Source organism: Hemibagrus wyckioides, linkage group LG22 (genome assembly GCF_019097595.1).
Source record: "Hemibagrus wyckioides isolate EC202008001 linkage group LG22, SWU_Hwy_1.0, whole genome shotgun sequence".
In the NCBI taxonomy this organism is placed as follows: domain Eukaryota; kingdom Metazoa; phylum Chordata; class Actinopteri; order Siluriformes; family Bagridae; genus Hemibagrus; species Hemibagrus wyckioides.
In genome coordinates this window covers 10,203,499-10,231,498 of record NC_080731.1, presented here as the reverse complement: position 1 = coordinate 10,231,498, position 28,000 = coordinate 10,203,499, and the positions used below count along the sequence as shown (strand labels likewise).

Below are 28,000 nucleotides of genomic sequence, written 5' to 3'. Positions count from 1 at the left end.
AAGCGCCTCAGTGGATGTCCAGCAGGGGGGCGTGGCTTGCCAATGTGGTCCACCCAATGGTGGGAAACACTGCGCGAGTCGCTATGGTGACGGCGCTCGGCTTGACTGCGTGATGGGTTGACAGGTTGCGCGCGCGGCTGCTAGTTAGTGCTCTACGCGAGCATGTACTCCAAGAGTGTGCGGGTACCGTCGGATAGTCAAGCCAGAGAAAAGTAAGTTTATTTATCTATACCCGGGAAAGAGGCGGAAGCGAAATGGCCACTCATTATGTGTGTCGCAAACAACTGAATTCAGAGAGACAAGCCGCCAGTAAATGAGTGCGGAGCTCTCGTTAGACGAATGGGGGGGAAAAAAGCTTTGTTGTTGTTAATTTTCTGCAACGCATATCCAATATCAGAAGCGTTTAGTAGCTAGGCTACACGACGGCTTTTATGTACATCTACATGGCTGGTGTGTGTGTGTGTTTACGGTAAGAATGTATGAAGTTATAATCCCAAATATAAAGCATCTTGGCTTGATTTCGCCACTGCATTATATGTATAAGCTGCTTATAAACGAATATTGTAGGAGCTGGCGGAGGTGTGCGTGTAACGGATGGAGAAGCAGTAAGAGTGTTAACGATAGTTTTGCGTGTGGGTGTGCGCATGCGCAATTGAATGCGTTTCGGTCATTTAACCGTCTCCACCTAGGTGAAGCTGTGAAGCTGGCAAGTGTGTTATCTTGATATGTACGTTTTTGGACACATGTTCCATGGAGGTTCCTGAAACGTATCTGTTCGCAAGACACTCTGTTTTGCAGAGTAATACTAGACTTTTACTATTAGATTTTGCTTGGACTTGTGTGCACAGCAATACATCCTGAACACCTACATAAGCCATGTTATTGTTCCAAAGATGTATGCCCAGGGTGCCCAGGGTCTTGCTTTTGGCTGTGCCAGTGTCTAAGATTTTGCCTCGATCTGGAAATATGCAAGACTTTAGTCTCAATATTCTACCTCTTTTGACATCTCATTTAACTCATAAGCAATATACACAGACCAGCAAGGCCTCAATATGGTGTGTTTAAAAAGGGGAAGCTTAAATCTCTGTAAGTCCATCCCTCCAGGACATGGCTTTTGAGATGTAATAGTGGGTCAGTTAGGTTGCTTGACCCCTACTGTGTCACTGGAAAATTTTTCATCTGGTCAGAGACACATGTTCACCATATCATCAGAGGAAACAGCAAGCCGGCATCATGAGGGTTCCATGATTCGTATGTAAACAATAGCATTATTATTATTGTTGTTGTTGTTGTTTTTGTTTTTGGCATTACTTTCTTTTTAATTTATATAGATACAATAAAAATCCAATATCCAAGTTTTGTATGTATGTTAATGTCAACCCATTTCTTCTAATAATTGTTATAAAACCTTATTGTATGGTTGGAAAATTATAGAGTAGGAGCTAATAATCTTGGCAGTATAGCATGGATAATTGTATTTAATCTATCATTGATGTCTCAGAATAAAAATGTGAAATTTGTTGTGTAACTGAAAACTCTGTCTGCTTACAAATAGTCTAACAAATAGTCTTTTTTTTTCCTGAATCAGCAAAACTAATACATGTAGATGTGATTTAAAACCACATCTTGATCTTACTTGCAAACATGTTATTGCATGGCTTCTTTAATAAATAATGTCATTTAACTGAAAATAATGTCATAAACTGGCCAAAACATTTGTGTACTTAAAACTTAGTTTAATTTCAAGGTCATAAAGAATATATGTAAAGCTGTTGCAGTACGTGTTTATGCATTTCAGCAGCTGGGTCCATGTGTTATTTCTGCACTTGAGTGATGACTGATATGAGCACATTTGTTTTAGTGTCTGTAAATGGTGTCTGTAAATGTGTTTTTATCCCCATGGTAGCAGTTGTTTTGTTTTCATCCACCATTCAATGTTTTCTTTTTCTACGATTACCTCATAACTCATGATTCTGTCTTATTCTGTGCTTATTTTTCCCCCCAATTTCTTCTCCTTGCTGTGTGTATTGCTATATTTTATGTCAGCAACTGCTTTATCTCTCTCTGGATATGAAATCTTTTATTTGTGCCTTTGCTATACAATTTGTGACACCAATTTTTACAAATATAGAATACCCTCTTTCCTCTCCTTATATCTTTAGATCCTCTCATGTGGAATGAGACAGACACTGTATTTGGAAAAATAGAAGGGAAGCTCCTCTAATGCGACTTTGCCGGTCTCAGTGTGGAGTTAATAGGCTTAATGCTTTATCAGTTTTTATGTAGCTTTATGTGTCTAGCTTTTAGAAAAAATGGAAAAAGGGAAAAATGTGGTGTGGTGCGGTGCAATGGGAAACAAATCTGATCATATTCCAATAACAGCAAGAGTGTTATTCATCTGCAAATGATTAATTTCTTAATAAACGACACACCATACATTTTATACATCAAAACGTGTTCGTTTCAGTTGTTTCTTATGTTCTAGCTGCTCTAAACAGTATTTCCTTCAACAGCCTCCCTTTTTATCAGTCTTGAAGTTAATAAGACAAAAAGAATAAACCTTGTCAAAGCGTTCCATCCTCAAGACTTTTCTCCAGTTGCTGCATTTTCCCATGACTTTTTAAAGCACCTACAATAGAGACTCCTTCAAATAGGCTATATAAATGTCTCTGTATTGCTGTGCTTTGGGGTTTCTGGTTCTTTCAAGACTTTCGCAGTGGCATATTTTATTGTCGGCGTCGGTGCAAGAGCTGTAGTGAGATATGTAGCAGATATGGAAGAATATGTGTAAAGTACTAGCAAGCTAAAGTGTCTGTTTTATATATATACCTCATATAAATAATACAGTAATAGAAATCTGAAGGAAAAGTTGCATTCTTCCTGTGCTGAGGAATGTAAGAAACAAAGACAGACATTAACTATATCAGATTAAGGCTTTATCGAAACAATAGATCCAATATATTGCGAAGCATACTGAATCTGCAATATGTAGCGGCATAATGACAGTAGTTTATCCATGTGGTGCATTTACATGATGGATCTGCATTTTCAAGACTTTGTTTTGAACTTGTCCATCTGTGAATCAGTGAGCCATTGGAAAACACATTTTCTCCAGAACAGCCATCTTTTTCAGTGACATTTCAGTGACTCGTTTACAGAATGTGTTTTATTGGCACGCAGGTCTGCGCTCTCCATTCCTCTTATTGCGTGCAAGTGGTCACATGGTCTTACTCTTCAGTAGTGCAGCATTTCATCCATCTTCTTTGATTATGTAGATGTTCTCCAGAGCCAAGTGGGAAGTGACAAGCAGATTCACAGCGTGGGAGAAATATATATATATATAAATGTCAAACTAATCTGTTAATGTTTGTGCAAAGGCAATTAACATATTGCAAATGTCATGATGGTCTCATAATGACTCATTTTCTAAAACAGTGGTGACAATGGTCCCATTCAAAGTGTGCATTTCGTCTTTTAAATGTCTGAATTAAAATATGTGCCCAGCTCTTCTTTTATGCTCTATGGTCCAGAGATTCTGAAATGTTTATCTAGTAAACCAGTCTCACATTGAAGGCAGTCTCTGTTCCGCTCTATAGCTTTTGCTTTTTGTTCTTCAGGGGAGTCTCTCTCCCTTTCTCCCTCTTTCCATCCCCTTTTCGATGCTCCACTGAGCCTGACAGAATCTCAGGAGTATTCATTTTAAACTTATTTCCAGCATCCGGGTCTCCTCCCTCAACCCTGCTTCTCTTTCATCTTAGTTTCCAAGAAATCTGCTATCATTATTCCAACCTCTACACCACCCTCTCGAACATGAAATGCCTCCTTCTGTGAGCCCTCTTCCCTCTGGTTCTGCTACATTTATTTTTGTCCTATATATTTTTCCTCAGGGTTCCTGTTGATGCTTACAGGAAAAAAAAAATGGAATATGTGCCTTTCACAAGACATTGCTCATTGTGCAGATCAGGTCAACACACAACATGCATATAAACTTCAAGCATGTCTGGAAGGAGATGAGACATAGAAGCGAATGAAAGAGCTTTGTACCGTGTTAGTACTGTCAATATGTCTTTGCATTCTGTGTCTGTGGGTGTTGGTGAGGTTTGCAGAATTTCTGAACTTCCTCTGCTCTGTATGTAATACACCAGGACACCAGAAAACAAACAAAAGAATGTTAGTAGTTCTGTATGATGCAGTGTTTGAATTGTTCCCCTTTTCTCTTAGTCATGTCCCTTGAATGTAAACACAAAGCTTTATTACAGACTGCACACTCCCAAGCTCTCAACAGAGTATGCTTTCAATTTATTTTATGATGCCTCTGCATTTACTCAGTAAGAGCCGATTTGAATTACACACACGTAGTGGCTTCCTCAGCCTTAGCAGTTTGGGACTGCATGGCTGTCCTGAATAATTTGCAAATAAACACAGACACATCACAATTACTATTACACATGTGTTTTGACTTTCACCAGCGGACTGTATTGACAATAAAGTTATCTGTGTTATTTGCGAACATTTAAATGTAAGAAATTGAATAGTATAGGTTCAAAAGTATGTGGACACGTGGCCATCACACCCATATGTGGACCTTCCTCAAGCTGTTGCCTTTATGGCCTTTAGATGCCATCATTTGATGTGGGGTATCAGTGTTGAAGGTTAAATTGGCTTGTAATCACATTAGATTTGATGCTCGGTCATCAGACACACTGATATATTTCACACGGTGATGACAAGTTGTGTTAACTGACACTGATTGTTTTTGAAGCATGGTGTTATCGTACCTGTGTAATTTCAACGTTGCCAACACAACAGAAGCTTGCGTGGAAGTCAGTATCAGATATTGGCCTTGCAAACAATGCTCCTGTGATGCTATCATAATGAAAATGGGGGAATTTGTGTTTATATTTATCTTTTTTTTTTCCACCTGTCCCTTACAGGTTAGCTCTCTATGTTTATGAATATCTGCTACATGTTGGAGCTCAGAAATCAGCACAGACCTTCCTCTCAGAGGTAGGTAGCCTGAGATGCAGCACATCACTTTAGTTAATGTGCAGAACTTTTAAACATGGTTGCTATAAGCATCAAGGATCCATAGACTAAGCTTAGACAGTTCCCTATGTATAAGCTGTAGGACACTCTGGTTTTGTCCTTGCTCCAGGCTAATTGAGTAACTCTGCACACAGATGAGCTCACAGAGACACAGACAGTTGCTTGTGTGCATGTTCACACTTTGTCAAGGACAAGTATCAGCATTCACCCTGCTGCTTTGTGTCATGCACTGACTATACATTATACAGGCACTTCCCAGCTACATCAGCTAGTACAGTTGTACTATGTAGCCATTACATCAGAGACAGATTTTGTTTCATATTTGATATTTTTTATTATTACATATAACTTAACACTCAGAAAGCACAGTCACAGCAGGTCATGCCTTATATAATATAGTTGACATCATTCTTTTGAAATGCAACAAGCTTTCTTTTATCACAAAACATTTGCGACCGTAGAAATCTTATATTGCAAAGGTTCTGTTATGATTAGACATCACTTTATTACACAGACAGTATTAAAGAACCATATCAAATAAATATAAGGACATTACGATGCTTCATATGATCCAGCTAATACACTGTAACAGACACTTAGTATAGAGGTATGGGGGGGGGGAGTGTTGAAAATCAAAAAGAAGCCTGGCAAAAGAATCAGGAAAACAAGATCATTCCACAAACACAGGCACTTCCGAGAAACCCAAAGCATATTGTGACTCCGACACGAACAAGACAAGTCTTAAGACATTCCCTCCTATTGTATACTGCTTCCTTTGCGACTCCCATCTTTTGCCACCCTGGCCATGCCTGCAGCCCACGCAGCCCCCAAAATAACCCTTCTGTATCTCCCTAGCAGTGACACAGACTTACACAAACAAGCACAATGGATAACATGGGCACTCAGCACACCCACGCTGTTTACAGCAGCCGCTGGATTATTGCGTGGACAGAAATCATGGCCAGCTCTTCCAGGCAGTTCTGGAAATCAGAGGTCTTACCTAAATGTAAATGTTGAATAGAAATCACTGCCTACAAGATTATAATCTTTGGCATTCCACATTAGTTTTTAAGTAAGGAATAAACATAAAGTTATGCTGTTATTAAAAAAATAATTTAAAAAAAAGTGACAGGGTAGGTGCTAACATCTCAGTGCTGATTTTTTCCCCCAAACATCATATCCAGATGGTATTTTCATCTTTGAAAAACTGAAACATCATACTTTTTATCTGTTTATAGTTTTATATATATAATGTTGTAGGTCATCCATGAAAGTTCCTGTTAGCACTTACATTATAGCCACTATAACCAGTCCTTCCCTCACCAGCCTTCTTTTTTCTTCACAGTCTTGAAGTCAAACATACTGCCATATTGTCATGTTACTGAGAAACGGCAAAGTGTGAAATCCAACTCAGGCTCCTCACTGTCTGTGACTCTTCAGTCCTCTGAGAATCCTTAGAGGCTTAGATTATGTGGAAAATCTGCCATCCAAGTGCCTGTTAATTAGCCGTTACTGTAAAAACGATAAGAAAGGACCCTGGAGCTCTGAGGTGACTGTGCTACCTGTTGTACCACTGTGCTTCCCCCGGACTTTATATTATATATTAATATAATTACGAAGGTTATGGAAGGTTTGCAATATTGCAGTGGTTCTAGTTAGTTTCTTAATTTCAGGCATTTGTTTGCATTTCATCCCAGATGTTTTTTGTTTGTTTTTTTCTATCAACCCACAAGCCATACATACATGTGGTTTTATCAGAAGGGATGTGGTCAGATTGAAGGAAGAGGGAAGCTCAATGTTTTTATTACATGATTCACTTTACAGGCAGCAGATGACTCTAAAAATAACTGCTTTAATATAAACAATGGTTTCATGTTAAGATTTATTTTATAAGTAGTCAGTGAACTAATTCTCAGTGCATGCCAAGAGCAAAACCCATGATATAACTATAATATTATACACAGTGGATAGTACAAATAAATGCTACTTTGATGGGTTTATAGGCTACAGACTTTATTATCTTGTCTGTTATAGCCATGACTGCTGTTAAGTACATGCAAGAGATATGACTCAGCAGTAATTCGTCAGCAAGGCTGTAATCACTCATCCTAGTGCTCTCTGTATGACCCTGACAGATCCGATGGGAGAAGAACATCACGCTGGGAGAGCCACCTGGGTTCCTTCACTCCTGGTGGTGGTAAGTTGCTCACATCCACCATAAGGGATCTCAATGCTTGCCTGACGGAGCTTGGGTTAATTAATGAAGAGGTTGCTTTGATTTGCAGTGTTTTCTGGGATCTCTACTGTGCAGCTCCAGAAAGGAGAGAAACATGTGAACATTCGAGTGAGGCCAAAGCTTTCCATGACTATGTGAGTGACTTGCTTATGGTGAGCTTTATTAATGAACTGTTGCAGTAATCCTTGATTAGAATTTGCTGTGAGACAAATAAGGACGTGTTATTTTTGTCTGTCAGATTTTTTAACAAGCTGGGATGTCGTTCCCGAGAATTAGAGCAGCTGCAGCTGTGAGACAGAGAAAGAGTGGACCCTGGGAGGGATGATAAATGGGTTGTGTAGGGACACAAGGAATGATGTCATACCCTTGTGGTCAACACTAAGAGAAAGAGGAGAGAGAGAGAGATTGAAGGATTGAATGCTGAATAATGTTGGATTCTTTGTCTTTTGTAAAATGCAATTTATTCATACCACATTTGCAACCCAGTAGTATTGCTACAGTTAGCAATTCTAATACTTTGGCAGAATTACAGACAAAACCATTAGCCATTGATTACAATACAATACAACAGTTTGTTGATGTCACTGGGTTACCAGATTGATGCAAGACATTTATTGCAAGGCAGGGATATGCAACCAAATATTAAGAATTATACACATTAAATGTACTTTAGGACTCTCTGGTCCTATACTTTCCTAAAATTGGGTTCTTTATGCTCCCTGCAACTGCAATTAATTATGCAGGCAGAAATTAGTGTATGAATGTGTGTGTGTGTGTGTGTGTTCTGTGTCAGCGCTGGCATATTTCAGAATGCTTAACATTCTGAGACTCTTGAAGCAAGATGCTGTACAATTATAAATGGTGTTGTAATTGTACTACAGGCTGTACCCATAATTTCTCACAATGCTGCAGACAGAAGGAGCATGCACAAACTGTGAACACTATGCTAACAGATGTACAAATAGATGTAGTGTAGAGAGTGCAGAAATGAGCGTACACAACTGCACAGAACAAATACTTGTTCTAATACCCGCATTGTTTGTATCTATATGGCACAAAATGAGGTTTTCACACATATTTCCAGCAGGAGATCCCACTGGCTTTTTCAGACAGGAAATGAAAAGTGATGACCTTCTGTCTGCACCATTGCACAGAAAATAAGCATGTTACAATTGTACTAGCTCTTCCCGAATATAATATAAGAAGTGCATTTGTTGTGATTTCTTTACACTTGATTTTTCCGACATTTACCCGTTTTAGCTGTGCCATAATATTTACACTTCTGCAAACACTATAAACATCGTGTTCTCTCCTTTCTAAACGAACAACTTGCATCTGAGCAGAAGCAGCTTCATAAGTACAAACTATTTTTATCCACAATCCATTAGTGTGTTTCAGAAAAGCTCTACTAGACAACCTAATTGCTTTTTCTTTTTGCTGTATATGGATGTTCTGTCTAAAAGAGGCATCTTACTGTCATCTTTTGAAGATATTAAGCGGCAGCAGGTCTATGCTTCATGCACCAAATGTCTGAGTCACCTGAGACTTATGTTCCTGTAAAGTCACTGTAGTAATCATTACCGAAGCTTATCTAAAACAATCAGATTCGGTTCAGATTACATGTACTTTACACATGTTTAATGCACTGATATTATAACCTGCTCCTTTCAGACATCTTTCTCTTCGTTATTCACTAGCCTTGTGTAGAACTTAGATTTCCTGCTGACATAATGTTGTTCGGCCCTGAGAGCCCACACACGCATTTTTATTGTGTTTACACACGCTTGAACATAAACAGGAGAGAATAGAGAGAGAGATGAGAGCAAGATGAGAAGCATGACAGCATGAAATAGCTTGTAATATTTTGTTGGCATTTAAGCATGTTAATGAAGGTTCTCAACCCAAACTGCAGAGGAGGAAAGACAGCGAGGCTGTTTTTCGGGGCTCATTTGCATTTTAAAGAGAAAGATCAAACCAGCGCTCTTAATGGTGAGTGGAAACTAATGTTGGCAGCTAGGACGTTATCATGGAGCTAAAACGCTATTGATTACACATGTCTGGCACGATCATGCTCAGTTTTTGTCCTCAGCACTTTAGACACTACAATGCAAAAGCTTTAAATCATGTTTTGTAGCAAATATTTCTTGAAAACTGTTTTTATATTTGTAAACCTACACGGGCAGTCATAACATCGCATGTGAAAACTGGTGTCTGTTTGTACTTTATCTTGCATTTCTGTCCTTCCTCACATTTTCCACCAAGCTTCCAAGTTCACTGGGAATGAAAGAGCAATAGTTTATCTCTCTTCCCACTTCCTCTTTATTTTTAAGTGACATCTTTCCCCAAAGCTCACACAGGAAGTTGGCTAATGGCATAGCCGATGATGGATGGATGGAAGTAGTGAGGAAGGACGAGAGAGGGAAAAAGGGTGTTGGCATTGATATATTTCCTGTCATTATGTTATGTTAGAGCTGTTTATGTCTAGTTGTAAGTCACACAAAGGCTTTATTTGTCACAAATACAATGACATTTGTTGCTTTGCATGTCTCTGGACCTGCTTGTCCACACTGGCATTGGACAATAACAGAATCATGTTTAACATGCTTTAACAGACAGACTTGGAACTAAATTAGTCATTAAATTTGCTTTCAGGTTTTCCCCCTAGAGCAGATTAGATTAGACTGTCCAGAATAATCCACTACTATTACAAAGTAGGGCACGACTTCTCCACAGTTTCTACTCCCTTGTATCCTGAAGAGGCCTCATGCTTTCTCAGATTTTCTGCTCTCTCTCTCTCCATTGTTGTTTGTTTTGCACATGTACGGACACACAAGACATTGTTGACTGAACTAGTCATGAGTCTCTGATTGGTAGTGTCCTAGTGGTGCCCTGTTACATGGTGCGTGAGAAAAAAGAGAATGCAAAAGAAAAAAGGGGGAAAAAAGCCAGTCCACTGGGAATTTCCTGAACTTCCCGATGGCCAGGCTGTACCTGTGCTTTACTCTGAACAACTCTGAACAACAACTGAAGTCTTTAATAGAGTAAAGTGTTTTAGAGTGTATGTGATTAGAATATTATTATAAAAGTTGTCCAAATTCCAACAGACTGTCATCACACTGATGTACTTCTGCTGTTTTCCCTGCTTTGTGAATAAGACAGTCCCAGTATCATTTTACCACTGTCTGAGATTTCCAGACAGGATGATTGGAATCAACCAGCTGTCTAGAGACTGTGTAAACAACGTTATTACGAAACAGAAGAACAGGAACAATGCTTTACAGAAACCAAACCTGTTAATGTCTCTGTTCAGCAGCACACAATTTTTCTGTGTCTTTGACATATGCTTATTCCACGGTGGGGGTTGTCTAGACAAGGCCACTTGTCATTCTCGCCACGTTTGTCTAATAATGAGAGAGATGGAATCCCTCTCTCTCCTGAAGTTAACACACACACACGCACTCTGAAACACCACATCAAATCAATATGGATTGATAAGCAGACAAAGCTCACTTCGAAATGATCTGATCATGATCCCTGGTGCAAAGACTGTTTTATAAAGTCAAATTAAAACCTCAGTGCAGAGTGTATGCTTATAGAGTATTCCTGTGTGAACTGTATCCTTTGGATTATTGAACATAAACTCAATACTGCTACAACACTCACCAGCTTCTTGAAATGGTGCACACTTCCGTATGCAAACCTGAAACAGATGCTATGACCTTCTCCATTGTCCTTCGCCTGCAGTCAGGTGTTGCAGCTGTGAGTCTGTTGTGATAAATTGTTGTTGTCTCCGTGCTTCTGAATACCGTCTCATTACCGAAACTCTGTCTCACAGCACACTGTCCTCTGGGTCATGCTACAAGGTGTGAAATAGACAGTACCACTCTTCAGTCGCTGACAAACTGACACAAAATTATCTGGAGAATGTGTTCATACACGGTGTCTGATTTTAGTGATAGTGACAGTTTGGTTCTAGAAGAAAACGAATCAGTTAATGGTAAAGCGGTACATTTAAATGCACGTGATTGAAAATGTCGTGATTAAAAATGAGGAAGTGTTTATGTTATGCTGAAAATATGGTATCTCAAAATTACGAGTTTCTCATAATGTGCAAAAAACTTTTAGTTGGTTCTATCAGGTTGAATCCTGACCTCAACCCGATAGAACACCTTTGGGATGAATTAGTGCAGAGACTGCAAACCAGTCCTCCAACATCAGTGCCTGACCTCACAAATGCACTTCTAGAGGAATGGTCAAAAATTCCCCTAAACACACTCCTAAACCTTGTGGAAAGCCTTCCCAGAAGAGTTGAAGCTGTTATAGCTGCAAAGGGCGGGCCAACTCCATATTACATTCATGTGCATGCAAAAGCAGATGTCTCAAAACCTTTGGCAATATTCTGTATCTTAGACATCAGTGTAGCTATTTTAGTATTGTGTCTGTTACCATAAAAACAGTTATTTACTCTGAGCAGATGAACAGTCGCTGGTATAATTTCTAATCCATAATTTATTTGGTGGATTATTTAGACTGGCTGTCTTACTTACTTCACTTTCTGTCTTTCTCTGTCCAGTTTTTTCTTCAAAGTACTATAAAAAGTTGGTAGTGAGTCATATTTACAATAAATATAAATGTACAAGTAAAGAACAGGCAAGAGCTAGAGTTTTTTTTTCCATGTAGAGCAAGCAGAAAGCTAAAACCTTCACATGAAACACTAGTTACTCAACAGTAGTGCTGTTAATTATTCAGAGGACCAAATGAGTTTGCCAGACGGTACAAGGCTTTCTCGACCTGCTATTGTTTCGGATTTCCTCTCTGTGTTTTCAGACCTGTAAAGCGTATGTACCGCGTGTAGGTGTTTACTGAATATTGGTGAATATTTAACTCCTTAAAGTACTCCACTCTCTCTCTTTTAACAACAGACCTTTCGTTTTTGTTAGTAATGGAAAAGCGATATATATTTGGTGTGTGTGTGTGTTTTTCCACCTTCCTCCCAGAGTGCAGCAGCCGTGTCCAGCCCTGCAAGTGGGAATCTCCCTCCAGGAGATGGAATGCCATTACCCCCGGGATTCTTTCAGGTACAAAAAACACAAGCTGATATGCATGAATACATCAGCCTCGACTGAAAAGTGAAAAAGAAGTGAAAATTGAAGATCACATTTCAAGAAACTTCCACACTAAAGGAATGTTTGTTGGTTATGTTGTATTTTTAAATAGCTTTACTAGTGCTGATGTGACGGGTTTATTTCTAAAGTTTCTAAAGAGCAGCTCACTTTTTTTTTTTGCCCACTCATTAATTTCCAGTAGTGGAAACATTTTAGAATGCAATGCAAAAAAATATGACCCAGTTGAGCTGAGTTACAGCAACTCAGATGATCTATGAACTGATAAGTACTGCAGTGTGCACTATGATTGTGAAAGTTGAACGTTTGGAAGCTGAGCAGAGTGTACAACTGAGGAAAGGATCTTCTGGCCATGCTAAAAGATTAAAGCGCTGCCCAATAATGTGCAAGAGTGGATTTTTCCTTGAACTTGAAGGAAATTGATGCTATTTAATTTATTATGTGACACCACCTGTGAACGCTACATCTGTCAGCTCTGCCCCTATATGATACTGCATATGCTCAGAGCTCTGGTCATAGTTGGAGTGTCGTCAGATTTACCTGGACACAAAAAATGGTCGCAAAAAATTGTGGGGTGTTTATTTTTTAATTGTGTTTTCTTGGTTACTGTCTCCGTTGTCCTTCTTCTACATTTTACCATATATTATTAAGCCCTGATTCACCATAAACCTACCTCTAGGTTGTAACGTCATTGAAATGAAAGTGAATCTTATTTTATATTTTATTCCCAGAAACTGGTATTACAGTGTTATTGTGTGATATCGGGAATTCATTAGGTACAAAGGAAGTCTGTGTTTGTACTTGTTTAGCTATATTTTTTTTTCTTTTGTAAAAGCCTGCACTGCTGCAAGCTTGCCAATAATAATACTCTGGAGTACATCAGTGAGGAATTTATGGAGATCCACTCAGAGAGCAGAGAATAAACAGATTGATTTAATGTCAGCAGCTGAACTCTGAGCCACTCTTTTGCCCCACTAATGACAACTGACATTCTTCATTCGCATTCTTCAACTCAGCTCCCAGAAAAGCTTCACCATCACTCCAGTCCCACGTCTATCCTCAATAAAAGACTATTCATCCTGTAATCAGTTTACACATGAAAAGGAACTGGCTCGATGTTGCCATTTGCATGTACAACCATGAGTAGATTTTCCATAGACGGTTCCAGTGACAGTGAAATATACACTGGCCGGCCTTGTGTTACACCCTCTCAGTCATGTAGTTATCCAGTTATCGGACGATCATGTACCTTCTGCACAATGCATAAAATCATACAGATACAGGTCAAGTGCTTCCATTCAAATTAACAGGGAAAAACGTGACTTTGACAATGCCACGTTTGTTAATGCCAGACTGATCTGAGTATTTCAGAAACTCATGATTTCCCGATGTTCAGGCACAACAGTCTCTAGAGTTTAGAACAGAACAGTGCAAAAATAAATAATTAAATAAATAAATAAAATCGTCCAGTGATCGGCTCTGCAAGTGGCAACACCTTGTTCATGAGAGAGGTCATGAGAGTGCCCAGACCTTTTTGAACTGACTAGAAGGTTCCTGTAGTGCAAATAAACACGCTTTACATACATAGTGAGCAGACAAGCACCTCAGAATGCACAACATTGCGTCAAACCTTTTGGCAGCTGGACTACAGCAGCAGAAGACCACATGAGGTACCACTTCTGCTAGCCAAGAACAGGAATCAGAGGCTACTGATTTATTTGCCCTTTAAAAGTACAGTCTGTGTCTAAGAACATCATGAAAGCAGCACTCACTGGCCATTCTTTGCCTGTGGTGCTTTGTTTTTTTTTTTTTATTATTATTATTATTATTATTTAGATGCTGGATAATATTTTTGGGTGTACCGTAAGATCCTAAATCTGCACAGGGTTAAACAGGTTAATGAAGTGCATTTTAAATGCCATAATGTTAGACAGATTGTGTAAAGCTGATTTTTTTGATGAAAGTAGGTCTCACATTGCCCTCTGGTGGTGCTTTTCCACCTGTGGTCGTTAGTTACAGTCATTATGCTTTGTCTATTTATTCCTACTTCTTCTCTTATTAAAAGGAACAAACCAATAAGCATGTTAACTTTTTTCCATTTACAGTGAGACTTTGCTCATTTGTTTCCAGTATATTCCACCCAGTCTCAGCTGGGTGGGATATAGCCTTTTTTTTCAGAGGTCTATTTGCTTGCATTTTCACAGCAGTTCATGTCCCCCCGTTGCCCTGGAGGCCCAAGAGCTCCTCTCAGAATGCCAAGTCAGGTACAGTCTGTCATCTCTAGTGCAAATTTCACTTGTCCTTCAATTACTATACACCGATCAGCCATAACATTATAACCATTGAGAGGTGAAGTGAATAACACTGATTATCTCCTCATCATGGCACCTGTTAGTGGGTGGGATATATCAGGCAGCAAGTGAACATTTTGTCCTCAAAGTTGATGTGTTAGAAGCAGGAAAAATGGACAAGCTTAAGGATTTGAGCGAGTTTGACAAGGGCCAAATTGTGATTGCTAGACAATTGGATCAGAGCATCTCCAAAACTGCAGCTCTTGTGGGGTGTTCCCGGTCTGCAGTGGTCAGTATCTATCAAAAGTGGTCCAAAGAAGGAATAGTGGTGAACCAGCGACAGGGTCATGGGCGGCCAAGGCTCATCGATGCACATGGGGAGCGAAGGCTGGTCCATGTAGCCTGATACAACAGATTAGCTACTGTTGCTCAAACTGCTGAAGAAGTTAATGCTGGTTCTGATAGACAGATGTCATTACACAGTGCATGGTGGGTCAGGGCTGTTTTGGCAGCAAAAAGGGGACCAACACAATATATGGCAGGTGGTCATAATGTTTTGCCTGGTCAGTGTATAGCCATTATAAAGATATTGTGACACACTAAGTATTAAAAGTTTTTTTACAGGCAATGGGTCCAGGCAACCAGCCAATTTTAAGTGGAATGGATCCTATGAGACAGCCAGGTAAGTTTTTCCCACTGTTCTCAGTACGAAGGGTTTATATTTTAACACATTTATTTATTTGGCAGACACCTTTAACCAAAGAGAATTACAATTGAGACACAGTTACAGTCCATACATATGAATGAAGCAGTTGAGGATTAAGGGCTCAGCAGTGGCTCTTTGAAAAGTCTCCAGGATTTGAACTCAAAAAGATATTACATCTAGCTCAGGATCTTAACCCATGAGATATCAATGCCCACAGTATCATCCTGAGCTTTTACTGCTGATACTTTCCTTCTATATGTTTTAAGCATTTTCACTCTTTCTCAGGTCATCTTCACATGAATGGGCCAATGCAGAGAATGATGCCTCCAAGAGGAATGGTTCCTATTGGGCCACAGGTTTGCTTCCCATATCCTCTCTGCAGCTCATACACAGTTATGGCTGGGTATAACTACAAATTTATGATTAAACTGGCGATCCAATGTTGATGGCTTCTTTACAGAACTTGGCAGGTGGAATGAGGCCTCCTGTACATTCATTAATGGGACCAGCAATGCCTGGCATGTGAGTGTGCCACCCTAGTTTTAATGACTCCCCTCATATTTTTCCCACACATCAACAATTCATCTGTCCATTGCATGCGGGAGGCTGGAACTGCTGTTTCTGCTCTGTTATGATATGTGTAGGGCTCCAGGAGGAGGAAGGTCTTGGATAAATCCTCCAAATGCCAACTCAGTGAGTACTAGAACCCAATCAAAGCCACTGCCAGAAAACACTTACAATAAAGTATTAAATATATAAAAACTGTCTTTTCACACACTCTCTTTATCTTTGTTTTTTACTGCAGATTCCATACTCATCCTCATCTCCAGGAAGTTACACAGTAGGTATTCTCTTGACAAAGAAAATCTAATCCACATTAAAAAGAGAATCCAGACAGTTTGACCAAACTCACTAAGTGTATTCATAGGGTCCAACAGGAAGTGGAGGAGGAGCTCCAGGGACACCGGTTATGCCCAGTCCCGCAGGTAAAACACTGATCCCATATCACATCCCTGCCTTAAGAGCATCATCATCTTTAAACCATCAATCAAAATGTTCAGAGGGAAGATTTGAGACATCACAGAGGCAGACTGTTAAAATACTCAACATGGCCAAAACTCCATATGTGGGCACATGATTGTCTAGAATATTTTTGTATCCTGTGGCACGACAATTTCACTTCAACGTTCCAGCATGACAGTGCCCCTGTGCACAAAGCATGTTTCATTAAGACACAGTTTGCCAAGTTTGGTTTGGAAGCACTCCAGTGACATGCACAGAGCCCCGACCTCAACACCACTTAATACTTTGAGATTAAGTGAAACACTGACTACATTCCAGGCCTCCTCACTTGACTGACTGAATGAGCACAGATCCCCAAGCAACATTCTTAGCTCTAGTGGAAAGACCTTTCTAAAAGAATGAAGGTTTTTATAGCCACTAAGTAGGGACTGAATCTGGAATGGGATGTTTAACAAGCACATATGGGGTGTGATGATCAGGTGTGCACAAGTTGTATTAGATTGTACTTTAAGTAATAATGCTTTATTGGTCTGTCTTCAAATTATAACTGTTAAATAATCTTATTATCTGTTCATTTAGAGTCAACCAGTTCAGGAGACAACATGTACAGTGTGATGACTTCGATCCCTCCGAATGGAAACAGGCCGAATGTAAGACCCATCCAGCACCCTCTTGACAACATGGTTGGAGTACCTCTGCATTCAAGAACATGATTTTTACATTATAATTAGCTGTCTTTAGTCAGCTGGATTTAATTACAGAGACTGGTGCTTGGGTTAAATCAGTTAACATACTGCTATATTAACATTTGTTCATTGAGCTCAGTTTGTTATATCTACATTAATCATAACAGCTGTAAACTGATATGATCACATCCAGTGTGCAGTTTGTTAAAGGATGACATAAGTCTAAGCAAGCTAACCAGGCGTAATGATTTAATATTTTAACAATTAAAAAATTTTGACTTGTACTGTGTAAGTGGACAAGCTGGGCTACTTTTAATTATGTTAATATTATTGTACCTTTTTCATGATACTTTAGTTTCCTGTTGGTCCTTGTGTTGATGGTGCAATGGGAGGAGTTGCAGGAATAGAAGCTCATCCTCTGAACGGCTCATTGGGTAAAATCATGAACAACATATGACAAAACCCTGTTAAGTAAAATATTACAGTAATGTTCTGCTTTCCATTTCATTCATAAGTAGACTTCAACCCTTTCTTTTTGTGTCATCAGCATCAGGTGACATTGACAGCCTCCCAAAGGTAGGAGAGGCTTCTCTACTTTCCTGAACGACTGATTCATGTCCATGTAAAGGCATGAAAAAGAAAGTTTATCTATATTTGTATATTTCCCAGAGCTCCCCTGGGAACTTGAGTATGAACACCCAGCCCAGTACGCCAAGAGGTGACGGAGAAATGGCAAGCAGCTTCCTCAACCCGTTTCAGAACGAGAGCGTATGTCACCAGGTTTCTGATATTTCTCTTTGGTCTGAACATTGAAGGAGAAAAATGAAGAGAGTTCATTTATGAGATAGAGTCTAGCTAAAAAATATGATCAGGATGAGTGGTGCTTGCCTTTGTTTGAAAATCTATATATGCAAATTAGCATTGTTATTTGATTAATGTAGACTATAGCTTAAAGAGGTTGCTAGAAATTTGCTAATTCACTTTTAAACCAATATACATGCGAGGTCTACAAAGCCATTTCTTTACATTTTCTTAGGCTATTGTGTCAAAGAAAAAAGTTTCAACTAAAAAATAAACTCAGAATTTCAGAACAAATTAAACTTTATATTTCAGTAAACAGATTAATTCACTGTAGGCTGCTTGATTTCTTAGCCACTTTAACTCTCACATGTGGCAAGATGTTTTTTATACACATTTATTTAATATAAAATGATATCACTCTTTTACAAATAATATTACAGTGCTCATGGGCATAGGTACATATGGCTTGTTAATACATAGGTGCTCAGTTAATACTTTCCTTGCCTTTGCCATTATTATACTGTATATGAGAAAGGTTTCTGTTTATCTGCAGTACTCTCCTAATATGACGATGAGTGTGTGAGGCTGAACGGAGCAATGAAGAAACAAATGCACTTGGATTCTCATCATGGATGTTCCCCGTGGGAGTGCTGAAGTGCAACATTCAAACATTTCCCTGGTCCAGCACAGCCAATATGAACAAACCACAAGCAGGCTTGTTAGGCTTGTTTTAATGTCACTCTGTAGCTCAAGTGTGGAAAAAGAACAATCCAAACATTTCTGCAGAATTTCTGCTTCATCTTTTCTCATGCAATTTGTCGCCGTCTCGATGCATGTCTTGTTATTACATAATGTTATCCTCATAAGTCATTTTGTTAAAGTTTCTTCAGATCTGACAGGAATTCTCTGGGGGTTGCTGCTTTTTTAGGAAACATCACTGTTAGTCAGCCGTCTTCAAATGTGATGTACTTTTTTTTTTTAAATTGACCCTGATAAGTCCATGGGAAAGGAATGTTGATAGAATGCTTATGTTTCCTGTGGCTGACTTCCTTGTGTATATTGTTGCAGTTTCAATTTCTGTTCATGTTTTTCTTGCACATTTCCTGGAACAATACATTTTGTTTACATAATACATCTGAAATGGTGGAGTCTGTTATTTTTAAATGCCTTTAAAGATGCCCTATTTTGCAGTGTTTACCTCAAATATTTCCTTTTTAATCAAAGCACAACCCTTAAGTGTTGACTGGAAGGAAGGTGAAGGCCTATCAGCGTTTGCTGTGCATGTAGCAGAGAGCTTACAACAACTAAACTGCTTCTGAACAGTTTTATACAGAATTCCTTGGCCAGTTTGGAAGGATAGCTAAAAATAGATACAGATGCATATATTATCTATGCAGTAAAGATTGTGGTTTAACAGTGTATTTAAGAACGCAGCCATTGAGGCTAGTATAAAGCACATTTGCTTTCAATCAATACCAATCCTGATAAAGTACTTTTTTGTGGAGTCACGTGCAGTTTGCTCACGCAAGCAATTGTCTGTACTGGCTGCTTAAGTTGCTTTTGAAAGTCTCCAGCTTGCTGGATGTGGTGCTGCCGCTGGTGCTGCTGAACTGGGAGCGCTCCAGTGCAGGGCGACACTTGAAGAAGGCCAGTACCTGCTTCTGACAGTGCGACGAGCCGAAATAATAAATAAGCGGATCTACGCAGGCGCTCAGGCTTCCCAAGCACGTGGCCACCAGGTAAGCAACATATGAAGAGTCGTCCGGCGCGCCGGACAATCGCACGTAGTGCGTCAGCAGAATGATGTTGGTGGGAGCGAAGCACGCGGTGAACAAGGCAAACACCGTGGCTGCCATGGCGACGGCGCGCGACCTCCTCGCCTTGTTTTGCCCGCCGAGTGCGCGCAGCGTCTGAATTATGCCAATGTAACACACTGTGGTGGCCATGAACGGGATGAAGAAGAACAGGGCGCTGAAGATCGGAAAGAAGTAAAGGTAGTAGCTTCGGAGGTGTTCGAAGTCCATCACGTCATGACACGTGGTGATGCCCAGTTTGGACAGATGCACGGTGTGTTCGGACGCGAGCAGAGGCGTGACCCCACCGATGGAAAGAAGCCACATGGCGGCGCACACGGCTGAAGCGATTCCGGGGCTGCGCCTCGTTAGAGAGTCGATCGGGTAGACCACGGCCAAAAAGCGGTCCACGGCGATGCACGTGATCAGCAGCACTGAGCAATACATGTTGCTGTAGAAGGCGGCAGTGACCATGCGGCACATGGCAGAGCCGTAGATCCAGTTGTTTCCATTGTAATGATAAGCGATGCGAAAAGGCAACAGCGAAACGAACAGCAGGTCTGCGCAGGCCAAGTTCAGCATGTAGATCGCAGCCGGCTTTTTGGGCTGCACGCGGCGGATAAACATGATCACTGCAAACAGATTTAGAGGGACACTGATGATGAAGATGAGAGTGTAGATGGTTGGGATGAAAACGGTCGACAAACGGCTGGTCAGGAACTCAGAGGCTACGTCGGAGATGTAAAATTCCCTTTTTCCCGCACGGTGGTGCTGTTCTCCGTCTTGGCCGAAGCCCGAACCGCTGCCCTCCAACACGTCCAGATATTCAAACGGCTCATCCGTGACCGTCCTGAAAGATCCAGAAAACGTCCGGATGATGCTCTGGTTTCCTGAAAGGTCAAATCAGACCAACAAGAAGAAATATAAAGTGGTCAAGGCAACTAATTAAAATACACACGTAGTTAGTTTCTCACAAAGCTACATTAAATCCTATATAATATTTTAATTTTCACAGTATTTTCCCCCTTTAAAAAGTATTCTAATGAAGGTTTAGTCGCAATTATAGGAAGAATTTCTCGCATATGAACTCACCGCGATTTGGTACCCGGGCTGCTGTAGCGAACAGAGGCAGAAGAGCCGCTAGAATAAAGTACCGCACCATCATGTCCAAATGCTTTTTGTAAAATGATTTTTACAGAGGTATAAAAATCCACAGCTGGAATAAACAGTAAGTCCCGTTAGTGAGCCCACTGCTTCTGATGCCTTCAGCTTTTGTTATGGCTGGAGTACAGGAGCAGTGGCACAAGTTCCCTCCTTCTGCTGGGTTTTTTCCCCCTGAACTCGTATTAAACGCCCCCGCGTGCCTAAATGTTTTCTGTTCTTCTGAACATTCCCATGAGCGCAGTGACGCTGGAGACATTGCCTAACTGTCAGGAGTTTTTTACTTCCTGTACTGACGCTTTTGGCTTAAACTTTAGAATTAGAAACTTCAGATAAATCTAAATAAGATATAGGAAGAACTGAGAACTGTTGTATCTTTTTATTTTTATTTTACTGTGTGTGTGTGTGTGTGTGTGTGTTAAGGGATCTTGATGATAAAGGTCACATATATAAATATTTACCAATCAGGCATAACATTATAACCACCTCCCTAATATTGTGTTGGTCCTCCCTTTGCTACCAAATCAGCCCTGACCCATCATGCACTGTGTATTCTGACACCTTTCTATCAGAACCAGCATTAACTTCTTCAGCAATCTGAGCAACAGTAGCACATCGGATCACACGGACCAGCCTTCACTCTCCACGTGCATCAGTGAGCCTTGGCCGCCCATGACACTGTCGCCGGTTCACCACTGTTCCTTCCTTGGACCACTTTTGATAGATACTGACCACTGCAGACTGGGAACACCCCACGAGAGCTGCAGTTTTGGAGATGCTCTGATCCAGTCGTCTAGCCATCACCAAAAACTAGTCAGTATCTGGTGTGACCACCATTTGCCTCACGCAGTGCAACACATTTCCTTCGCATACAGTTGATCAGGTTGTTGATTGTGGCCTGTGGAATGTTGGTCCACTCCTCTTCAATGGCTGTGCGAAGTTGCTGGATATTGGCAGGAACTGGAACACGCTGTCGTATACGCCGATCCAGAGCATCCCAAACCTGCTCAAAGGGTGACGTGTCCGGTGAGTATGCTGGCCATGCAAGAACTGGGATGTTTTCAGCTTCCAGGAATTGTGTACAGATCCTTGCAACATGGGGCCGGGCATTATCATGCTGCAACATGAGGTGATGGTCGTGGATGAATGGCACAACAATGGGCCTCAGGATCTCGTCACGGTATCTCTGTGCATTCAAAATGGCATCAATAAAATGCACCTGTGTTCATTGTCCATAACATATGCCTGCCCATACCATAACCCCACCGCCACCATGGGCCACTCGATCCACAACGTTGACATCGGCAAACCGCTCACCCACATGACGCCAGTCTTAGATCTTTGAGTCCAGCTCATGAAAAATGGGGGCAAAAACAAAAGTGTTGCGTTTATAATTTTGTTCAGTGTATATGTAAAAAAATAGGACACCCCATGAAACATATGGGCGTTTAATCTTCATTTTAACAATATTGAAAGATTCAAGTGATATAACAAAACAAATAAAACCAAAGAAAAGTCTTTTTTTAAATGATCTGTAAAATATCAGATATGTAAAATTCCTCTTGTGAGGAAAAAGTAAGGACACCCCCACTTTTATTTGTACTTAAAATGGATAAAACGTCCTACAGGCGTATCACATTAGGTGCAAATGATTAGAACATTGTTCCAGAGCATTTTGAAGGAGGCTTGCCTTATTTAAACCTCAGGCATCACCATGGTGCGATCCAAAGAGCTCTCTGAAGCCTTCAGAAAGAAGATTGTTGATGCTTATGAGTCTGGTAAAGGGATATAAAAAGATCTCAAAAGAATTTGTAATCAGCCATTCCATTGTCCAGAAAATCATTTACAAGTGGAGAACATTTAAAACAACTGGTCAGGTCAGGCCGTCCAAGCAAATTCACCCCAAGAGCAGACTGCAAAGATGCTTAAAGACGTCTCCTTTGCTACAGTTTATGTCAAAGTGCATGAATCCACAGTCAGAAACAGACTACACAACTTTAATTAATATGAGAGGTGTGCAAGAAAGAAACCGTTGCTGTCTAAAAAAACATAAGGGCAAGACTGAAGTTTCCCAAAGAACACAGAGACGAAGGCCAAGACTTCTGGAGTAATGTGCTTCGAATTATCTTTGAATTATCTGGACAGGGCATGTTTGGCGTAACCCAAATACAGCATTTCAGCAAATGAACCTCATACCAACTGTGATGGAGGTGGAAGTGTTATGGTTTGGGGATGCTTTGCTGCAGCAGGACCTGGCCAGCTCACCATCATAGAATACATTATGAATTCTACATGGTATCAGAAGGTGCTTGAAGAACATGTAAGACCATCTGTCTTACAAAAAATTGAAGCTAAAGTGGAACTGAACTGAAAGTCCAGATCTAAATCCTACTGAGATCCTGTGGGGTGATTTGAACCTGACTGTGCATGCAAGAAAACCCCCAAACATCACACAGCTGAAAGAATTCTGCACTGAGGAGTGGGGGAAACTTTCTTCCAGTCGAAGACAGAAACTGGTAGATGGCTACAAGAAACGTCTCACTGAGGTTATTTCAGCCACTGGAGGAAACACTAGCTATTAGGGCTTAGGGTGTTCTAACTTTTTCCTCAGGTGAAATATTACAAGATCAGAAATTCACATGTTGACATTTCTTAATAAAGAACTGAATATTTAATGGGGTGTCCTAATTTAATTATATATATATATATATATATATATATATATATATATATATATATATATACAGATGGCCATTCACTTAAACATACACTTTATTGGCAAAAGGTTTGGGACGTCTGCCTTTACATGCACATGAATGTAATATGGAGTTGTCCCGCCCTTTGCAGCTATAACAGCTTCAACTCTTCTGGGAAGGCTTTCCACAAGGTTTGGGAGTGTGTTTATGGGAATTTTTGACCATTCCTCTAGAAGCACATTTGTGAGGTCAGGCACAGATGTTGGACGAGAAGGCCTGGCTCACAGTCTCCACTGTAATTCATCCCAAAGGTGTTCTATGGGGTTGAGGTCAGGACTCTGTGAAGTTCCTTCACACCAAACTCACTCATCCATGTCTTTATGGACCTTGCTTTGTGCACAGTCATGAACAGGAAGGGGTCATCCCCAAGCTGTTCCCACAAATATGGGAGCATGAAATTGTCCGAAATGCCTTGGTATGATGAAACATTAAGAGTTCCTTTCACTGGAACTGGAAGGGGTTAAGCCCAACCCCTGAAAAACAACACCTGAATTCAATGATTTGCAGTGGTGTCCCAAAACTTTTGGCAGTATAGCGTAAGCATTTTAATGAACTGTGCCAATACATCAGGTGGCACTATAAACAGACACACAAAAGCTTGAAAAGTGTGCAGACCCATACATTTGCAAGCAAGATAACTGGTGATGTGATTTATTTATTAATAGTCATCATTTCAGTGTATCACATTAAGAACTTGAGGATTACTGAGAAGAGACAAACAGCGAAAGCACATGCTAGGCTTTCCAATTTGTATCTATTGCTATTGAATTGTTTTGGCTATTTCAATTTTAATTTCCATTTAGGAGGCAGTAGTGCATTGTGAAAGTCATTGAAAAACTTATTTCCCTTTTTTCTTTTTTTTTTACAACAATATAAAACAGTGTTTCACATACAATCCTACCTAAATACAAAATATATACTTCAATTTTAATACAATTTAAAATATAATTCATGTACAATTACTGGGAAAAGGGGGTACATAAAAATAAAAGATGTCAGCCAGGCGATTCATTGGAATGATGTGCTGGTCTTTCTGGTTTTAGTTTGATTCCGGGATTCTAAAAGTTTCCAAATGCACACCGGCTTAACTAAGAGAGAGAGAGTGTATAATGGGATACTTTGCTTAACCATATCTTTAAGTGCAATGCTTCTGGGAAACAATACCACAGTATTTTAGCATGAGTGCTACAGCCTTGATATTTAAACTCTTGATATGTTTAGATATCTCACAATTAAATACCCAATCCCAGAATTTTCTGCTCTAGCTGCTCCTGGATTTTATTAAACCAATGTAAATTGAAGGCACTCCAATCTTGCTAAGCGTTGCATACGACTGTTCATATGTTAAAGTCACTTTCCATAAAACTTTTTGTTTAGTAGAAAAATTAAGAGGTTAACATTGACTTTGGCTTTGTCAAACATTTTCATGACTGCAACTCCCTCATACTGCAGCTGCAGCAGATCCTGCAAGTGAAAAACAGACAAAAGAAATATATAAATATTACATATAGTATGTAATAAGTAATAGAAACATAAAATTAAATTCTGTTAACATGATAAGTTTTCAAATAATTACAGTAAGGCAGGTTATATCTGAGAAGCTTTTTCTCCTTTACGGATTAAGTTAGCAAGAAATACAAGAATATGCTGACAGCACACATATCCTAACGTTTCAGAGGGATTCACCTGGAAATGCAGCTGGACTTTTTCCATTTCAACTCCCATAAACTTCGCCTTTATCTCAAAATCCCCAACTTCCTCACAGGGTGAGATGTCAAACATTACATTTTTCAACCTAGTGACAAGACAAAAGGAAAAATCATATCCAGCAATTGTTTTGTAAAAAAAAAAAAAAAACACAAATATGTATATATGAAATTCAGAAGACTGTTCATGTCAAACGGAAGGTAGACCTTATTAGCTTCTGTTATTATTAACAATTATAATAATAATTTGAAAAAAGGAGTCACGGGACTTGAACAGAGAAACCTAGTGAAAACTCCCTCTCAGTACACCAACCAGGCATAACATTATGACCAATATTGGTGTCGGTCCCCCTTTTGCTGCCAAAACCACCCTGACCAGTCATGCACTGTGTATTCTGACACCTTTTCTATCAGAACCAGCATTAACTTCTTCAGCAGTTTGAGCAACAGTAGCTGGTCTTTTAGATCGGATCACACGGACCAGCCTTTGCTCCAGACGTGCATCAGTGAGCCTTGACCGCCCATGATCCTGTCTCTGGTCCACCACTGTTCCTTCCCTGGACCACTTTTGATAGATACTGACCACTACAGACCGGGAACACCCCACAAGAGCTGCAGTTTTGGAGATGCTCTGATCCAGTCGTCTAGCCATCACAATTTGGTCCTTGTCAGTCTCGCTCAAATATTTGATCTTTTCGCCCCTTTGTTTTTTGTTATATATGCAAGAAAGTTCACAGATAATCTATAATAAACTTATCTTATAATCTTTAATGATCAGCTTGTGTGTTTTTATATCGATTTGATACCATGATATTGTTAGGTTATCAAGCTTTAAAATATCTCCCCTCTTATTAAGTTTACTTATCAGTGCTACACGTGTAAAGCTGGCTTTCCACTAATACAAATTCTATTGTTTTAAGATCAAAACATTAAGGCCCAGTGCTCATACAGAGCTATTTATTTCCAGCAATATCGTACCCCAAAATGCTGCCCTAGCACCTGCGACTGCTACTCTTACTATTCTGAAGAGAATATAATTTTCCACATCCATTTAATCAAATTTATCTACGCACTAAGCATAGGTTTTCAGAGTATGAATTTATATTAAAAATGCATTTCCCAATTAAAACTGAATGCAGACTTACTGGTTAGTCTGGAGGCCTTCAACCTCCAGTATGACGCCTTTCTCATGCAACCTGGCACCTGTATACTTCAAAGACTGCTGCTTCGACTTCTTGCTTCCTTTTTCTTCATTCCTTCGGTCCATTTTGATGGATCTGCGAGAGTTCCTGTGAAGACACAGCATTAAGTTGCATTGTGTTGAATGACACTGAGGCTTTCAAAAGGTGAAAAGAATGCAGACTTTGCCGCTCACTTTCTGTTGAGGTTATCAAGGCAGGTTTTGATGTAGGTGTCATAGTAGTTGATCTGGTCCTGGTAGAAAGCTGCCTTGGAGTTAAGGGCACTCAGAGTCTGCTGGAGCTTCACCAGTTCTCCTTTTCTTCTCTGCCTGTAGCGCCTCTGGTAGCGAATGTCCTGTTATTTAAGGGTACAAAATGATTAACCTACTGATTTTAAAAATACTGTGTGCATAATTGTTTATAGTGAGTCAAGAAGGAGTTATTTGATTTTAGTTTTTATTTTAGCTGACCCTGTGTGAGATCACCACCACAAAAATTTACGTCTGCGCTGTGCAATACATTACATTGAATTTACAAAATATATAACCTCGTAATGTTTTATCACACAATCATGGTGTGAACTTTATATTATTTATATAAATATAAATTAATATAAATAATAAATACATTAACAACAACAACAACAACAACAATAATAATAATAATAATAATAATAATAATTATTATTATTATTATTATTATTGTTATTGTTGTTCTTCTTCTTCTTCTTATTATTATTATTATTATTGTTGTTGTTGTTGTTGTTCTTCTTCTTCTTCTTCTTATTATTATTATTATTATTTAGATATTAATAAAACTTAATACCAGAAACATCAACAATCTTATAGCAGTGCTCTACCTTGGACATGTCATTGATGAGCTCCTGGTACTTGTTAGTAGAGCTGACAAGGCCAGCCTGTTCCAGAGTGCGCAGATTCCTGAGGATCTTGCGTTTCTTCTGTTCTAGTGGCAGCTGTGTGTCCTCCAGTACAGCCTGACTGCTCTTCAGCCCCTCTGGTGCAGTAGCGTCTTGTGCCGTCCGCCGCTCCACCATCTTAACATGCTCTAATTCCTGTGTGACAGATTTACACAGAGTCTGAGTTATGCAGGGTTAAAGACCCCTGAGGGTCTGTGTTTCAAACAAAGAATACTTACAAAACCTGGACAAATAGCAGATAACTGATTTGGCATTGTCCAGTTCAATCTAAATCTCCCTAAGTGCATATTAAAGTACAACTGAATTCAAGGTGTTATATAAGATATGAAGTAAACACAGTACTGTTGTCACTTGGCCAGTGACCTGTTCAGCTTTTCCTATGTTGTATTATGGTCTCTCTATTAAGGGCTCACATTATAATACTAGGATAATCAATTAGAAGTTCCGTACCTGTTGAGAAGTAGCTGCAGTCTCCAGGATACTTGTCAGTGTTTCTCCAGGCTGGGTTCTCACCACATCCAGTATCAGCTTCTTTGTTCTTTAAAATGACAAAA

At 39.8% G+C, this 28,000-nt stretch overlaps 3 protein-coding genes across 7 annotated transcripts in view; 1 reads left to right on the top strand and 2 right to left on the bottom strand.

The window, feature by feature from the left end:
- The first annotated feature begins 56 nt into the window (after positions 1-56).
- On the top strand, positions 57-19,044 carry ssbp2a (single stranded DNA binding protein 2a). 4 transcript variants are annotated; one of them, XM_058375454.1, is made up of 17 exons: positions 57-212; positions 4,935-5,007; positions 7,182-7,243; positions 7,332-7,416; positions 12,280-12,360; positions 14,610-14,669; positions 15,321-15,378; positions 15,688-15,758; positions 15,863-15,924; positions 16,047-16,095; positions 16,208-16,243; positions 16,331-16,388; positions 17,005-17,075; positions 17,467-17,545; positions 17,659-17,687; positions 17,781-17,879; positions 18,466-19,044. In XM_058375454.1, the coding sequence occupies exons 1-17, from the start codon at positions 163-165 to the stop codon at positions 18,493-18,495; spliced, it is 1,053 nt and encodes a 350-aa protein (XP_058231437.1). In that variant the 5' UTR covers positions 57-162; the 3' UTR covers positions 18,496-19,044. The 4 variants fall into 4 exon arrangements, with proteins under 4 accessions (XP_058231437.1, XP_058231436.1, XP_058231435.1 ...); XM_058375453.1 differs by having other exon boundaries at positions 17,781-17,891; XM_058375452.1 differs by having other exon boundaries at positions 7,332-7,434.
- f2r (coagulation factor II (thrombin) receptor) lies at positions 18,872-21,050 on the bottom strand. Its single transcript, XM_058375448.1, has 2 exons — positions 20,798-21,050; positions 18,872-20,595 (listed from the first exon to the last, which is right to left on the bottom strand). The coding sequence occupies exons 1-2, from the start codon at positions 20,868-20,870 to the stop codon at positions 19,433-19,435; spliced, it is 1,236 nt and encodes a 411-aa protein (XP_058231431.1). The 5' UTR covers positions 20,871-21,050; the 3' UTR covers positions 18,872-19,432.
- A 3,207-nt stretch (positions 21,051-24,257) lies between these two features.
- Positions 24,258-28,000, bottom strand: part of iqgap2 (IQ motif containing GTPase activating protein 2) — a 36,388-nt gene continuing 32,645 nt past the window's right edge. For both annotated transcript variants that reach the window (XM_058375446.1, XM_058375447.1), the window contains exons 33-38: positions 27,897-27,984; positions 27,369-27,581; positions 26,704-26,864; positions 26,474-26,617; positions 25,309-25,417; positions 24,258-25,086 (exon numbers count right to left, since the gene is read on the bottom strand). In XM_058375446.1, the coding sequence (XP_058231429.1) occupies positions 24,973-25,086; positions 25,309-25,417; positions 26,474-26,617; positions 26,704-26,864; positions 27,369-27,581; positions 27,897-27,984 (829 nt within the window). In that variant the 3' untranslated portion in view covers positions 24,258-24,972. The remainder of the gene's footprint in view (positions 25,087-25,308; positions 25,418-26,473; positions 26,618-26,703; positions 26,865-27,368; positions 27,582-27,896; positions 27,985-28,000) is intronic.

Excerpts from the sequence above, each read along its gene's own strand:
- f2r (XM_058375448.1), bottom strand. The coding sequence starts at position 20,870 with ATGATGGTGCGGTACTTTATTCTAGCGGCTCTTCTGCCTCTGTTCGCT. Across the intron at positions 20,596-20,797 it reads AGCCCGGGTACCAAATCGCG|GAAACCAGAGCATCATCCGG; the intron begins GTGAGTTCATAT and ends TTGACCTTTCAG.
- ssbp2a (XM_058375451.1), top strand. The coding sequence starts at position 163 with ATGTACTCCAAGAGTGTGCGGGTACCGTCGGATAGTCAAGCCAGAGAA. Across the intron at positions 16,389-17,004 it reads GGTTATGCCCAGTCCCGCAG|AGTCAACCAGTTCAGGAGAC; the intron begins GTAAAACACTGA and ends CTGTTCATTTAG. Across the intron at positions 17,076-17,466 it reads CGAATGGAAACAGGCCGAAT|TTTCCTGTTGGTCCTTGTGT; the intron begins GTAAGACCCATC and ends ATGATACTTTAG.